The sequence below is a fragment of the Takifugu rubripes genome, chromosome 9, assembly GCF_901000725.2.
Source record: "Takifugu rubripes chromosome 9, fTakRub1.2, whole genome shotgun sequence".
Classification (NCBI taxonomy): Eukaryota; Metazoa; Chordata; class Actinopteri; order Tetraodontiformes; family Tetraodontidae; genus Takifugu; species Takifugu rubripes.
The window spans coordinates 14,036,888-14,050,709 of record NC_042293.1 but is presented as its reverse complement, the minus strand read 5'-3'; the positions used below and the strand labels follow the sequence as shown (position 1 = coordinate 14,050,709).

The following is a 13,822-nucleotide window of genomic DNA, read 5'->3' as shown; positions in this document are numbered from 1 at the left end:
ATGCGGAAAAACGCAGGTAGTAAAATCAAATGACACACTTTGGAGACACAATAAATGTTTTATTGTTCACTTCAATAACTTTATACATAGCCTACCATTAATGTCTATAGTTTTTCATAGTAGAAAAATATTTTGGATTTGAGGAGTACTACAGTTATTCACTTCCAGAGATGTTGAAATGATGAATATATGATGGTCCAGTGCACTGATGTGACCTAATAGGATCAGTTGTGGAAAGAGGTTTCACTATACTGGTTATAACTTCCATAATTCTCTCAAAGCACACACACAGAAACATGATACACTTACATAATAAGACCAACAAAGTACCGGTACATATCACTCAAGTGAAGAAGGTTAAATGTGGAGAAACGTGTTGGAATACAAAATATATTTATAAATGACCATCATAATATACAAGAGAGGAATTTTGGGATGAGGAAACGGTCTGTATTTGGAACATCTGGAGATGTTTTAAACCTACAAAAATATTATGAATGGTGAAGGGAAACAGTATCTTGTGTTAAAACAGCTCTTTGGCTTTGTGCTACTACTAAATGTAGTGGGGTCAGCAGAATAATCGCATGGACGAAGGGTGATTGATACACAAGTATTGTATGGGGGGGGTGAAGAGGTGCCCACCGAGGGACGCTTAGACGCCCAGCTGCTTGTTCAGCCGACAGAGGGCGTCACTGATGATGTCCAGCTCGTGCCGCAGCTCCTCCACCACACTGTTGATGCTGGAAGTGTCTTTGAGAACGTCCACGCTCTGGGTATAGGGGTTGTACCGCACTGTGAAGGGACGCTTGATGGTCTTGGCAAACTCCCTGAAAGGAGCTCAGAGTCATCACGAGACCCGACGCCAGGTTAATCCCATCTCAATGTCAGGCCAAGGGACTTACCTCATCTTGACTTTGGCCTCCTCGAAGCTGTCGGACACAAAGTAGACATCCTGGAAGGTTGTGATGATGCATTCCTGTTTGGATGTTACTTTGGGGTCAAAGGGCATTATCCTTGCATTCCCAGAGAGTGCATGCTGCAAGAGAGGGCCACCGGTGAGGAAAACAGTTGAAGGGGATTTAATAAATTCAGATGAACCCGCGGCTTCGTGGGGGGTCTGTTGTTACCTTAAGTTCGCTGATGGACGACAGCAGCCCCGCTCCGTAAGCTCGCAGCTTCCCTTCTTGTTTGCATAAACCAAACTCCACCGTGAAGAAATAGCACTGCAAGGGACAAATTCCCACTTTGTTTTTTTTGGTTAAAGTAGCCCTGAATGCTTGAGGATCAGTCACTCACTGTAGCCAGTTTCTGCACCGAGTCATCTGACGCTCCCAGTGAAGCCAGACCGATTTCCTGGGAGAACTGGGCGAAGCTGGGCTCGGCCAGCAGGGGGACGTGGCCCAGCAGCTCGTGGCACGTGTCCCTTGGTAGTGAGGGGAAGCAGAATATTAGAGCCAATAGAGCCTCGACGTTCCCTCAGATGTTCATGGTGCGTGTGTTACTCACGGCTCTGGGGTGTACAAGGGTTCGGAGCTGTGCCGTACGTACTGGGTGCAGTGGAAAACCCGGAAAGCTAAACCAGCCAGGAAATCGCGTGGGGACAGATAACCCGCCACGGGCCTGATGGTGAATCCAGTGCGTTCTGGGAAGATGCAAAGATATTTCCTGTTGTTGTTTTTTTTCTTCATTTTTGGATCTTTTTTCAATGAAAGCAAACCTACCCCTGAGGAAGCGCGACACGTCCTCCAGCTGAGGGATGTTGTCCTCCCGAAAGTCGCAATATTTGGACAGCAGCGGAAGGTTCTTCAGGTATTCCCGGCAGGCGTAGGTGGGGTAGAGCTTGTTAAGCTCCCTGTAGACAACTCCCCACGTCTTCACCTCCTCCTCTGTGAACTCGATCCGAGGAATGGGATCCCCACTGCCATGGGAAAATTGCCTCAGCGTCAAAGGAAAATGAGCACGCTTCCAAAACAGCCGCGAAGCGTTCCCGAAGGAAAACTCACTGTTTGTGGGACATGGCCAGGTCGGCAAAATACTTTCGCCTCTTTCGGTAGACGTTGTCCTTGAAACCTGGATGATCCGCGTCCAGCTCGGAGCCGTACATCAGGACGCGGTTAGCACAGTTGTCCAAGTCTGAAATCCTCTTCGGGAAGCAGGGTGCGCCACCCATGTCTGAGAGGAGAGAGGGCGGATTCCTTAGTGTCCCGATGCCTCCGAAGGGGGCCCGCTGAGGGGTGTAACTCACCTTCTTTGTGGAGACAAGAGTTATCCAGAGGCTCCATGTCCAGGACGCTCACGTTCTTCTGGAGCAGCTGGATGATTTCATTCAGCTGCTCGTGGTTGCTGTCGCAGTCCACAAAGATTTCAAACTCAGAGTTGCGTCTTTTGGATTTTCTGGACTCTATGTGCACGAGGTTGACATGGTTTTCCTGGAGGAGACACCGAGAATTAGCCGTCCGGATACAGTCGGAGTGAAGGGGCTTAATGGTGCGCAATTTCAATAAGTGATTATGTTGCATTTTAATCACAGTTTTGAAAAAGTAAATAAATTAAAAAGTGTCAGTAATGTGTTCATAATGAGGCTTAAGTGTGTTACCTGGAAAAGCTTGAGTGCCTTCACCAACCCCCCCACTTCATTCTTGAGGGAAAAGATGATTGTTGCTCGAGCTTTCTCTGACGTGTTCTTCTCGCCGTTTTCTTCGATTTTTTTGAAGGTCGACCTGTTTAACTGCAAGCACAAATCACAAATCACAGACTTTTATAGTTTTCCCACTTCAGAAAATCTGAGCAATTCTATTGTGGAAGTAAAATATTTATGGAATTATTTATGGAAGAACGCGTGCGCCAGCCCGTTCTTTGTCATTCCTGCTCTGCCTTTAAAATCCTGGACATGTTAGTGAATCATAAATCGAAAGAGGCGTGAGTTGCTATAAAGTCCTGCTGGGGGGTCAGATTAAATCCAGCGGGAGGCCGCCGGCTCCGTTCCAGCGCGGTGGCTGCGCGCTCGCTGTGACGCATGACGGCTCACTGCAGACGCAGGGGAAAATGCACACAAGTAATCCCACATTAGGAGCCGACGCTCACAATAAACGACACTTTGGGTTCCAGCTCATGCAAAGACTTCCCCTGACTTTACGCACGAATCTCACGCTCCCTTCTCGCGCCGCCGTTACTTTCAGGGTTTCGTTTTACGCAGGCAGTTTAGAACAATTCGTTAATTTGACAAGAGTTACCGCGTTTCTCCCGCCGATCATCGCGTACACGGCGCGACAGAGCACTTTTCTGTGGATCCGCGCGGGTAGAACCGAGGAATGCATCCGTGCACGGAGGACGGAGGACGGTGGCCGGGGTCAACTCTTCAGGCGTCTCGGTTTAATGGAGATGGACTCGTGTCCAAGGATCGCCTTCTAATCTGATTTAAACCGTGAGCGAGGATATTATTAGCTGCCCGCGGGTGTGAGCACGTTACCGGCAGCGTTTAATCAGGCAGGTTTTATGGTTCATTAAAAGGTTCTTCATCCCATTTCCACATTTCGGATCTGCGTTTATGGCTCTGAGGAAAGTTTACGCGCATCTCTCTGTTGGCAAAGAGTTTTACCTAAAAATGTGCAGCCTGTGAATGAAGATTCTAAAAAAATCTGCTTTTAAAATGAAGTTTAATGGAGCCTTAACGACTTTTAATTTTAATTTTAAATGTCCCTTTAGTTATCTTAATTGTTTGACTTAAAGAAACAGCTTAAATTAATCTTCTAGCCTGCACTTTTACCACCGGGACAAAACACAAGCTGTCTTAAACTGTGCAGTGCATTTAGAAAAGACCACCCCTCCCCTCCCCTTTATTCCTTTTTTCCTCTTTTATTTTTAATTATAGAAGTTCTTACCTCATTGTTGAGCAGTTTCTCATCGAAGCCAATGTTCATGGAGTCAAAGGACCTTCCTCTGCGCGGCCCATCGTTTTTGTTGGAGTACATGTTCAAGTGTCGCCGGCTGTGTTTCCGTCTTTCTGAGCTTTTCCCTCTGTAGATTATCTGTCTGCCCTGCTGCTATTTAACAGCAGGGAGAGACAGGAGGGGGCAATAAGCTGAAGCTCAGCAGCAAATGGAAGAACAGGAGCGCTGCTCACGTCAGCGGGCTTGGGTTGGGGGGGGGGGGGGGTGTAGAGTAGTACCTTTTATTTTAGCTGAAGGACTGAACAAGCTCTCACAAGACCAAGCACTAATTGCAGATTTTCTGCTTCCAAATACAAGTGAATAACAAATGCTCCAGATAAACGTTAAGTCCCGCCACGCTGTTGCGAGATCTGTCCATAAAAAAGTCACAAAATTACTGAAAATGAGAACAAGAACGGCACAAATCCAGTCAGCAACATCTAGTTCAGGGGAGCGCTCAGCAGTTTAATCCCAGTAAGAGCTTTACCACATATTTCCCAGGAAAATGTCACCTTTGTATGTCAACAGCAGCACTTTCGGACCATTTTAGATGCAGTGTTCACTGTTAAAAGCATTTAGACTCAATAATTAAAGTGATGGTCGTCTCCCGTGAACCTCAAGGTTGACACGAGCGGCTAATTCTTTTTTGTTGACGCCGTTAAGCGGAGGTCAACGTTTAAGAGGATTCACGCAGCCCACCAGAGTGCGTTGTACAGTCATCCAGCCTGCCCCCTTCCACAATCCATGCATCTGCACTGTAAGCACCTCTGGGCTCTCGTGCACATAGCAAAAATAATCTGCATGTTTTCCCGTCTTTAACACCATGAGCCTTTTAATAAGATCAAGGCAATCAGTAGAAAAGGCTCGGTGGGGCCTCTGTAGGCAAACCGTGGTGGCTAAGGCGGCTGTGAAGGTACCAGCTCATTACTTATGGAGATAACGCCGCTGCGGTCACCCGAGAAGGTGAAACCTCTCCCGATTCACCATTCATGTGGCCGACGCACATGCTGCTGCGCTCAGGTGGTCCTGGCCCCTGTCACCCGTGACGCTTTACACAACAGCCCAGGCGGTGGAGGGGACTTCCTCCTCTGATCTGGCCGCCGTCCTGTCAGTACAGCCGCAGCGTGTCGAGACACATCAGCAACGCCGGGATATCGCGCAGCTCATTTTTATTTATGATTCCTGCAGCAGACAAACAGCAGCTATAACAGGGGTCTTATTAAAGACATCTGCAGGCACCATTATTGCTACTGACAACTGTGTTTTCAGACATTTTAGTTGGTCACTTTGTGGAATACAGGCTGTAATTAGCTTAAAACTTAAAACGGCCGGGGCGGATGACAGATAATTATCATCACGACAGTGTCAAGAACACCCGACTCTGTTTCAGAAGTCTTTCATGCTGCAGTTGCTCTGGCCACGTCTTTGATGTTGCAGGACGAACCACCTCCCGTCACTCCCAATTCTTTTAACGCCAGCCGTTAGGTTCAAAGTTGGATCCGTTTCCACGGCAACTGTAACATAAAGCATGTTTGCGTCGACTTTGATTGGCAACTCGGTGCATCAAGCCAGCGGGTGCTTTGAATGAGTCCAGCCAAGGAGCCCAAATAAGCAGGGTGTGTACCCCGTGAATGGAAATCTCCGGATAATTAGATAAAAGAACATGACACAACAAATTAGCCATCACTAAGTGCAGTTTTTAAACAAGGAGATTGAGCGGTGCACCTTAGTTTCTACTGGATTCTTTCCCATTAACAATTCATGGTGATTTTCTGCTTCGATGCCTCTATAGACTCACGTCTTCATCCACTTCTGCCACTTCTGCAGAGTGTGTGGGGTCAGTCTGTCCCAGTTCTGTTCACTTCAATCAGAGGGATTTAATCACTGTCTGAGCAGCACGCTGCAATATATCTCTTAGGCTAATCTGAAGCATGGCACTAAGAAGCTGCCCACATGAGCTTTGTCTGGCAATGGGCACTAAGAAGATACTAAAACACTGTAGCACGATGATACGCAGGAGGCTTTTTTGTGGGTAAAGGAGGCTTAAAGGGCCACGACGTCAAGCTAAGTGAAATGATAGATGATGACAGTGGGAAAAGGCTTTGTTTCCATTTAAAATCTCCTTAATTTGTTTTGTGGGATTAAGAAATATTTGGAAGATAAAAAGAAAAAAAAGGTCTTGAAAAGTTCTGTTTTGGCATACAAGTGCTGTGAAAATTGAACATATTATAGAATTTTATTCTGTTTGTACCAAAACTGCAGGTCTATTTTTGAGCTGTAGAAATGAACTGTGGAAGGTAAAGATTAGAAAAAGTACATTTCCCATTTCAGAACAGTCCATTGTGGACACGTTTTGGTCCCATTTCCTGTTTACCTTTTCCACTCCTGATTTAAATGCAGCTGATATTTGAATTTCCGTGGATTTCAGGGACTTTAAACCGAACTTCATCAATAGAATTCCAGTCTTTCTCCTCCCCCCCCAAGCCGTGTTTGAACAACTAACTAACCGGAGCGGTGATTGGTCCTGCTTACGTGCCCTTCCTGTGCAGGACTCGTCTCTTTAATTAGCTCCAGCTCTTTTGTTGGCGAACAAACAGCAGCATCTGCCCTTGGTGACAGGCGTCAGTGTGCACAAGGACGCCACACAACTGCAGCCGTAAACATCTGCTGAACCAGATTCGGTCGTGTGACAAATTTGAGTGTGCTCTGATTAAAAAATGAGGTTAAGCTGTTGCATAATATTTTAAATGTACAGTAATAAGAGTAATTGATTCCTGAAATTTAGGATGATTATTTAACGAGGAGTAATTTTTGGAACACAGTAACGGCTTCTTCTTCCTTCTTTTTTTAAATGCTTCATTATGTTGATTAGTTGAATCATTAAGAGGCAGCATTTCCCTTCACTGTTGAATGAAAGCTCCGCTGACCCTTGACCCTTCGAAGCGACCGTGTTACTGTGACGCAAACAGAGACGCCAGCGTCATTTTGTCGCCGGCAGGCGACGTCAACGTCTGATACCTGGGGAGGACGAAGGGGAAAGTTTTATTGAGATTCTGTTGACAAAAGATAGAAAGGCGGGCAGGTCAGGAAATGAGCTGAAGGGGGCTGTGATTAGCATTGTGCGTCCTTATTAGTGCGGCCAGGTGGCTGTGAGGAGACACAGCCGAAGGAGAGCGTACGTGAGGGGGCACACATTCTTCCTCCTCATTATCCGCAGCACGTACACGACAATGGCCGGCGTGAATGTTGTTGATCTGGGAAAGACCCGTTAGCATCCCTGGACACGGCCCGAGCGGAGCTGAAAGGAACACGTGACGTCAAGAAGACGGAAAAATGCTTTGTGTCGCGTGCCGGGCTTGAAAGGCGAGAGACAAAACCAAAGCCCGTTTGATCCCAGTCCGTAACAATTAAAGCCTCTGGCACCTTCATCTCAGGAGTGGTGTCATCCTCCGTTTCCTGGTTATGTAAAAGCACGTCCAAAATAGAACGCGTCTCACTGTGAGGCAAAACACGAGGCCGTCAAAAGAGCAGCGGGTTGTGTGGGCAGAGATGAGCTGGAGAGGAAGTTAACTGACATCCATCATCAGCGTCACGGGAAGACGGGCGGATGGACCGCGATGTTTGTCGGGGAACGTCTGGGCTTCAACCTGATCTTTGTGACGTGACACGTCTGCGGGCGAGGCCTGAAGCACGGAGCGCCGGGTGGAGCGCAGGTCCCCAGCCCGGAGCCGCCCGGAAAGGCCAAGCGTGATCATGCCTCCATCGTTCTTAAGATTTCCAACAAAAAGACGACGTGACGGGCACGTCGAGGCAACTCTGCGCATCGGAGTGGAGGCCGCGCTCCGAATGTGCCGGATCAGAAAGACATTTCTCCCCAAGGGGTGTACCCTGCCTCTCGTCCACGCTCACATCTCAGGATTTCCATTAGAAAGAGTGTTCTACATATCAATCCAAGCTTTAATTAAAAAGCTGCTATATTCACCAAGCTCGCCGGAGGTCGTTCAGCTCTCCTCCGAGTGGGTGAAATGGTGCATTTGGAAACCAAATGAGTTCATTGTTGCCAGGCTGGAGCCTTTCATCTAGTTTTATTGTCTTTACCGAGTGACTGTCACCCTCTGGTAAACACTTGATGCTGTCATCAGCATTAGCACCATTACTCATATGCTTGGGAAGGTGGCTCATTTCAGTCGGTACCGGTTCACCGTGTCAGACTTTTGTATTTTATCATACACCAAAGGACAAATGAGGTTTATTATTTAATAAAGTCAAACGCTTTGTTACTCTGTCGCCACATTCATCAACCCAACGTTGCAGGAAATCAAGTGGAAAAACAAAACACTCGGGCCAAAAAAGGAGTTTTAATAAAAAAAAATCATCCGACACAAACATGCTATTTATAAAGACGTCAAACAGAGACACAACTGTTGTCGGGTTCAGTCCCCTTTTGATTGTGTGACACCCTCATTGTCTCTCCAGTGGAAATCCAAACAGCTGGATTTGAAGCAGGATCTCAGGGATGGAAACAGACGTGGCGTCTATAAAAAGGATCGTCTGGTCAAAGTCTGGACGGGCGCTGAACCCTGATCCCGCCCGCGCCTCAGGCAGGAACCTGCTTCCTCACCTCGTCTGCCAACCGGGGATCTGCTTCAGACAACACGCACTGCAGGTGCTCAAACTGTTCCAGGGGTGGAAAGGTGCGTGGAGACAGGTTTATTTTCCAAAAAGAAGTGGCAATGGCTTAAAAAAAGGTCTTAAAATAAGTCTCAAAGGCATCAGAAGCAAAACTCCAGGATGTGACTCAAGCTTTCATCCAGCATGAACCTTAAAAGCACTTACTGAAGTCTGAAAGTTGGGAGTTAAACTCCGAGCAGCTGCCACACACGTCCTCTCTGTAAGGTAGCCTTCCCTCACCAAATCTGCCACCGTCTCCTACAGGAATAAACGAGATATTAGACACTTTATAAAAATACATAGAAGGTAAAGTTAGCACTGTTTAGCTTCACCTTCTGAATCTGAACGCAGATGTCAGCCAGAAGCTCTGCTGCCGCCTCTGCCAGAGCCTCGAGCTGCTCGTCTTTTTTCTCTTCCTCGCCGCTCTGACTCTCACGCGTGGCGTCGCTGTCGTGCTGCAGCACCCGCAGGACGGTTCCAATAAGCGGAACACCTTCAAGTAAAGATCAAAGCTCACATTGATGAGGGTCAGTCGAGAAATTCAGCTCATTTTGCCCCTTTAACAACAATACAAAGTGGCGGCGATCGGCAACAGAGCTGAAATCAGACTTACTTGTGTCGGCTTTGCTGCGCCACTGGTCCTGACATCTGTGCAGAGCCTGCAGTACAGAAAAGGCCTGAAGCAGAGTGCTCCTCTGTTCCTGCAGAACGACCGAAAGGTCTTCTGCTTGGCAGAGGTCCTTGCACACAACTTCACCAACAAACTCCCCTACTGCTTGGCCGGGCCCGTCCGGGGCGGCTGGGGGAAACAAATAATCTCTTCAGCTTTAAAGTGACTCGCAGCTTCATGTACCAGCAGGTAAATTCAACAGATTACTGTATTTACCGAATGTCTGAATGCCCTCATCTATGGTTGTGAGAAGCTGAAGGGCGTGAAGGTAAACCTCCAGGCCATTCGGACTTTCAGATCTGCAAAAGTAGTTTAACACTGTTGAATGCTGACCGGGCATTTTTCTATACTGCAGTTACAGGCCTCTGTTTTATCCCGTTGGCACAATTGTATCTAACTTTAGCATAAAGGACATTTGGATTCTTGAGATGCAATATGGAAACAAAACATCTATTTCTTCAGACATGAGATATGTTGGATTATTTCCCTTTCAGGCTCCCACCTGAGCTGCTTGGCTGCTTCAAGAAGACATGACGCTACGTCCAGGTCACCCTCCGCCTGTTTTGGCTGAGCTGTGATCCAAGACTTCATGATGTCTTCATCAAGGTCAAACAGAGTTTCCACCAGTTCTCCAACCTTTTCCAGCAGGTCAGCTGCAAAACGGGTCAGTTATTACCGACAGGAAACTGACCTAATGAGACGGTATTCTCTGAAGCGTCGAGAGACAATCAGACCGTTTAACAGGATCAAAGCCAAAAAAAAATAAATCTAAATTTAACAAATAAACTGAAAACAGAAGTGAGCTAGAATGCAGTACTATTGGTAGAACTGCTCATGATGAAGCAGAGGTTGGAGCGAACAGATGTTTGCTGTCGTATCCGCTGAAGCCACAGGGAGCAGACGTCTTTCTGGGAAAGGCAAGTCAGCAGCAGCCTGCAAGTATCACAAAAGAGGGATGAACACTTGGCTTCTTCACTCCGTTTCGGTCTTTGGAAAGTGCAAATGTCACCTGCTCGTTTCCAGCAGGGTTGGAGGATCTGCGTCTCCAAGAAGCAGCAACAGCACCTCCCTGTGGACGCGGGGAGGAACTGCATTTACAGATTCACCATCACACCGTGGCTGTTGGACATACTATGTGCACTCACCCCAAGTTTTCATTTTGGCTGAGAGTCGCACAAGTGTCAGGAAAACAGGCAATGTTTCCGAGGATTCCCACACAAATCTCCTACAGGAATGGAAAAAAAAACAACATCTAAAATCCCAAACCCACAAATTTCTCAACACAAATATTATATTCTCCTGTTGTCACAGAGAAACTCACTGTGAGACGTGGACAACGTGATCTAGAAATCACCCCGACAAGGATATCTGTAGCTTTAAACGCCTGCAGAAGACCAGCAACATCCTGTAAAACAGTGCATAACAAACATTAGCAAGCATGAAAAGCTAAAAGGTAACTTCCCCAATCTCAGCGTTAAATTATGACCAGCTCTCTTGCAAAATGTCTTTAATTTAATCCAATCAAAATTCATTCAGTTTATTAAATGCACTGTGTGTTCCCTCACTTCTGTAAAACAGATTACTACTTTACCTTGTCCATCGCCATATCCCAGACTTTACACAGATCCTCCTCATCTCCATCAGGGAGCTCCATTTGCCCTTCAGAGTCCCCCTCTGCGTGCTCCGTCACCATCTATAATCCACAACCATTTGAAGACATCGTTGCCATTTAAGAAACAAACCTTGGCTAATGATGACAATGGAAAGCCTACGTTGATGAGGCGAGTCAGTGTGCTGAAGAGCCAGTGTTTGCTGTAAACGGTATCTCCAATAGCGTCCGAATCTCCATCTTCACCTCCACCAGCTGTGTCTGGAGGCGGTGATGGGTTCCGGTCCAAGTCCGGAGACTGACCTCCACTTGATGATGGAGATCTCTCATCTCCCACGCCATCAGCTTTACAATCTAGAGGGCAATTGGATATTTACGTCTCAATTGGATCACTATAAAATGAATCAGTGGGTGAATGTCTAAGATGTCAGAGCATCAATAAACTTCATCTCTAGAAATTTAAGTCCCTCAAGTAGCAAAACAATCGTCTTTGTAACTACATTAAACGGTAAAATAAAACTAAAGAAATCCAAGTGGCCTGGATCGAAGCACCATGAAGTTTGTGAAGTGACACCGACAGACTTAAAGATAACACAGATATATTGTAATTCTACTGCTTAGTTATAACATCCCAATAGCTAATTGCATCAACTTATTAACATTATAGCGTTGGGTTCGTGCGAGCACAGTTCATCCCCGCTGCTTCCTTACATTTAAACTCACCCATAGTGACCAGGTCCTACAGTCCTAACATTCTGAATGTTAAATTAATACAGTTTGTCTGCTTTTCTTTAGCAAATGTTCAAACGGCGTCGGTTGAATTACCGGAGGATACTGGACGCGCATGCGCAAACCACGCTGCCTTCTTATTCTTCTAACATTGGTAAGTACAGAGGTGCGACACTGCCACCTGCTGTCAATATTAAGAACAACATTCAAGCAGTGCGTGTCAACGAGGGAGAGTAATTACGTTAATGTTTTGCTGTTATTTTTTCTTTCTTTCTTTCTTTCTTTCTTTCTTTCTTTCTTTCTTTCTTTCTTTCTTTCTTTCTTTTTAAAAACCCTCTGATTCAATTAAACTAAATTATGTAGATTCAGGCAGTCTCCAATCCTTTCACTGAAATAATAGTACTGAATTTGTTATTAAACATACATTCATCACAAATGTTCCCACTTCTGGTTTCTATTTTGAGCTCAGCCTGTTAAAGATTTCTAAACTGAGATTGTATCCAACAAATGCACAAGTAAGGTCAGAATAAAATAGTATGCAATATATCTCATAGTACAAATTCATTTTAATAACTATGTGACAAAGACAGAGAATCCTCATATTTTTCACAATTGAGAATTCTCTTTTCTTGTGAAAATACGAAATCTATCTGCTAATTCCTGAGCGAAATCCCTGATTTGCTAAGCTTGCTTGATATCTTGTAGTAAAATAACCATATCTCACTTATCTAAGCTTAACTAATGACAATGATCTTCATTTAACATTGAGAAATGATAAGATTTACCGCACTAATATGAGAATACTTATTGTTTCAGTGAACATTTTTGCTCTATAAATCCCATTTTTTTTAATTATTACTTTTTTTTGTCTGAAGGAAACTGTTATATATGCAGTAGGAGCCTTTTGTTTACTTTTGATTGTGCAATGTTAAAACTGTTCCATTGTGTGATTCTCTTTGTTATTGGATATGACACCAAGCCTATATTAAACAATATTCAGCTCCAGTGACATCACAAGCAATTTTGCGACTGTATCATCCTCCCTGAATCAACACAACCAGACCAGGAAGGAATAATAATAAAACGTTTCCCCGTGGTGCACCTGGCCCCCTTTGGGAGTGTTCCGCGGACCTGTTTGCATATGGAGTGTAAGGAAATAAACATGCAAAAAGTCACACAACCAAATGAATACTCCTATTTTAGGTAAAATGTGGGATTTTTAAAGCGTTGCATGAGCATATAATTGAGAAAATCAGCTCTCTCCTCTCCTCTAAGGATGTAAAATCACATTATTTTACAGATTTTCCTCCTTGAAATAGGTTTCTAGAATTAAACTCATGTAAATAAGTAAATAAAGAAGTGAACTCTGTTGGTGAGTTTGACCTTGACGTGAGGCTGACTATCATGTACAAATGTGGAACTGCAGTAGAAGAATGACTTTGATCTAGGATGTTAGTCTTTAGGTCCATTTGTATATCCGTAGCTACCTTTAATACATAAGTAATTAAGATAGTAGGGTGTACTCTTCCACCACAAAACAAATATTAACTCTAATTTATGAGAACTGTTGTGTTAATTGTAAATTTGTTGACTTTCCTGAGGCCACAGGTGCTCTCATGTTACTGATGAACCTGATGGAAAATACACAAACTGACCAAACTCTTTATCTTTAAATGTGACAAGCACAAACAGCTTAAACAGCCAAAGAGGAAAACAATGACACAAGAAGCCTCTTATGGATCCTTTATCTGTGTTGGTGTTGGTTCCCACTATTAGCTACCTTTATTGTACTTCTGTGCTTAATTTCTTCTTATTCTTTACAAATTAAGCTCTTTCTGACATTTTTATGTTCCCACCATGGTCACACTGTGCCACCAAGCCAACTAAATGCTGTCAAAGTTTTATATAGATGCTGATAATCAATACTTAAACCTACGTGTACAACTAAAGACACGTTCCTGCGTATACCCCAGCACCGTACTGAGACTATAGCAGCAAGCACCGGTGGATAATCACACCTGTACATCTACCGCGCAGCACCAAGCAGCCAAGCTGCCAAGTGTCAAATAGTCATTTCCTAATTTAAAAGCAGAAAAGAGGAAATCGATCTTAACACAATGCAACCCTGGTTCTGACCCTCAACCAGACGGGAGCCAAACTGTTTTATTGCTGCTAATTTCTGTTCTTGATTGAGGTGCACACATAATCAAAAGA

General features: G+C 45.0%; 2 protein-coding genes across 3 annotated transcripts; both read right to left on the bottom strand.

Annotated features, from left to right (window-relative positions):
• Positions 1-38: 38 nt before the first annotated feature.
• On the bottom strand, positions 39-3,987 carry tph1a (tryptophan hydroxylase 1 (tryptophan 5-monooxygenase) a). Its single transcript, NM_001032676.1, is given in 10 exon segments — positions 39-827; positions 903-1,036; positions 1,128-1,223; positions 1,297-1,423; positions 1,507-1,642; positions 1,722-1,918; positions 2,004-2,172; positions 2,246-2,429; positions 2,597-2,728; positions 3,882-3,987. Coding segments are annotated over 10 exon segments (1,440 nt in total). The 5' UTR covers positions 3,972-3,987; the 3' UTR covers positions 39-652.
• A 4,280-nt stretch (positions 3,988-8,267) lies between these two features.
• saal1 (serum amyloid A-like 1) lies at positions 8,268-11,758 on the bottom strand. 2 transcript variants are annotated; one of them, XM_029841746.1, is made up of 13 exons: positions 11,603-11,758; positions 11,043-11,233; positions 10,862-10,963; positions 10,592-10,675; positions 10,416-10,495; positions 10,280-10,339; positions 10,088-10,203; positions 9,773-9,923; positions 9,487-9,569; positions 9,214-9,399; positions 8,933-9,093; positions 8,766-8,858; positions 8,268-8,604 (listed from the first exon to the last, which is right to left on the bottom strand). In XM_029841746.1, the coding sequence occupies exons 1-13, from the start codon at positions 11,604-11,606 to the stop codon at positions 8,527-8,529; spliced, it is 1,389 nt and encodes a 462-aa protein (XP_029697606.1). In that variant the 5' UTR covers positions 11,607-11,758; the 3' UTR covers positions 8,268-8,526. The 2 variants fall into 2 exon arrangements, with proteins under 2 accessions (XP_029697606.1, XP_029697605.1); XM_029841745.1 differs by having other exon boundaries at positions 11,591-11,750.
• Positions 11,759-13,822: the final 2,064 nt, after the last annotated feature.

Excerpts from the sequence above, each read along its gene's own strand:
- saal1 (XM_029841745.1), bottom strand. Across the intron at positions 10,964-11,042 it reads CACTGACTCGCCTCATCAAC|ATGGTGACGGAGCACGCAGA; the intron begins GTAGGCTTTCCA and ends TGTGGATTATAG. Across the intron at positions 10,204-10,279 it reads ACCCTGCTGGAAACGAGCAG|GCTGCTGCTGACTTGCCTTT; the intron begins GTGACATTTGCA and ends TGATACTTGCAG.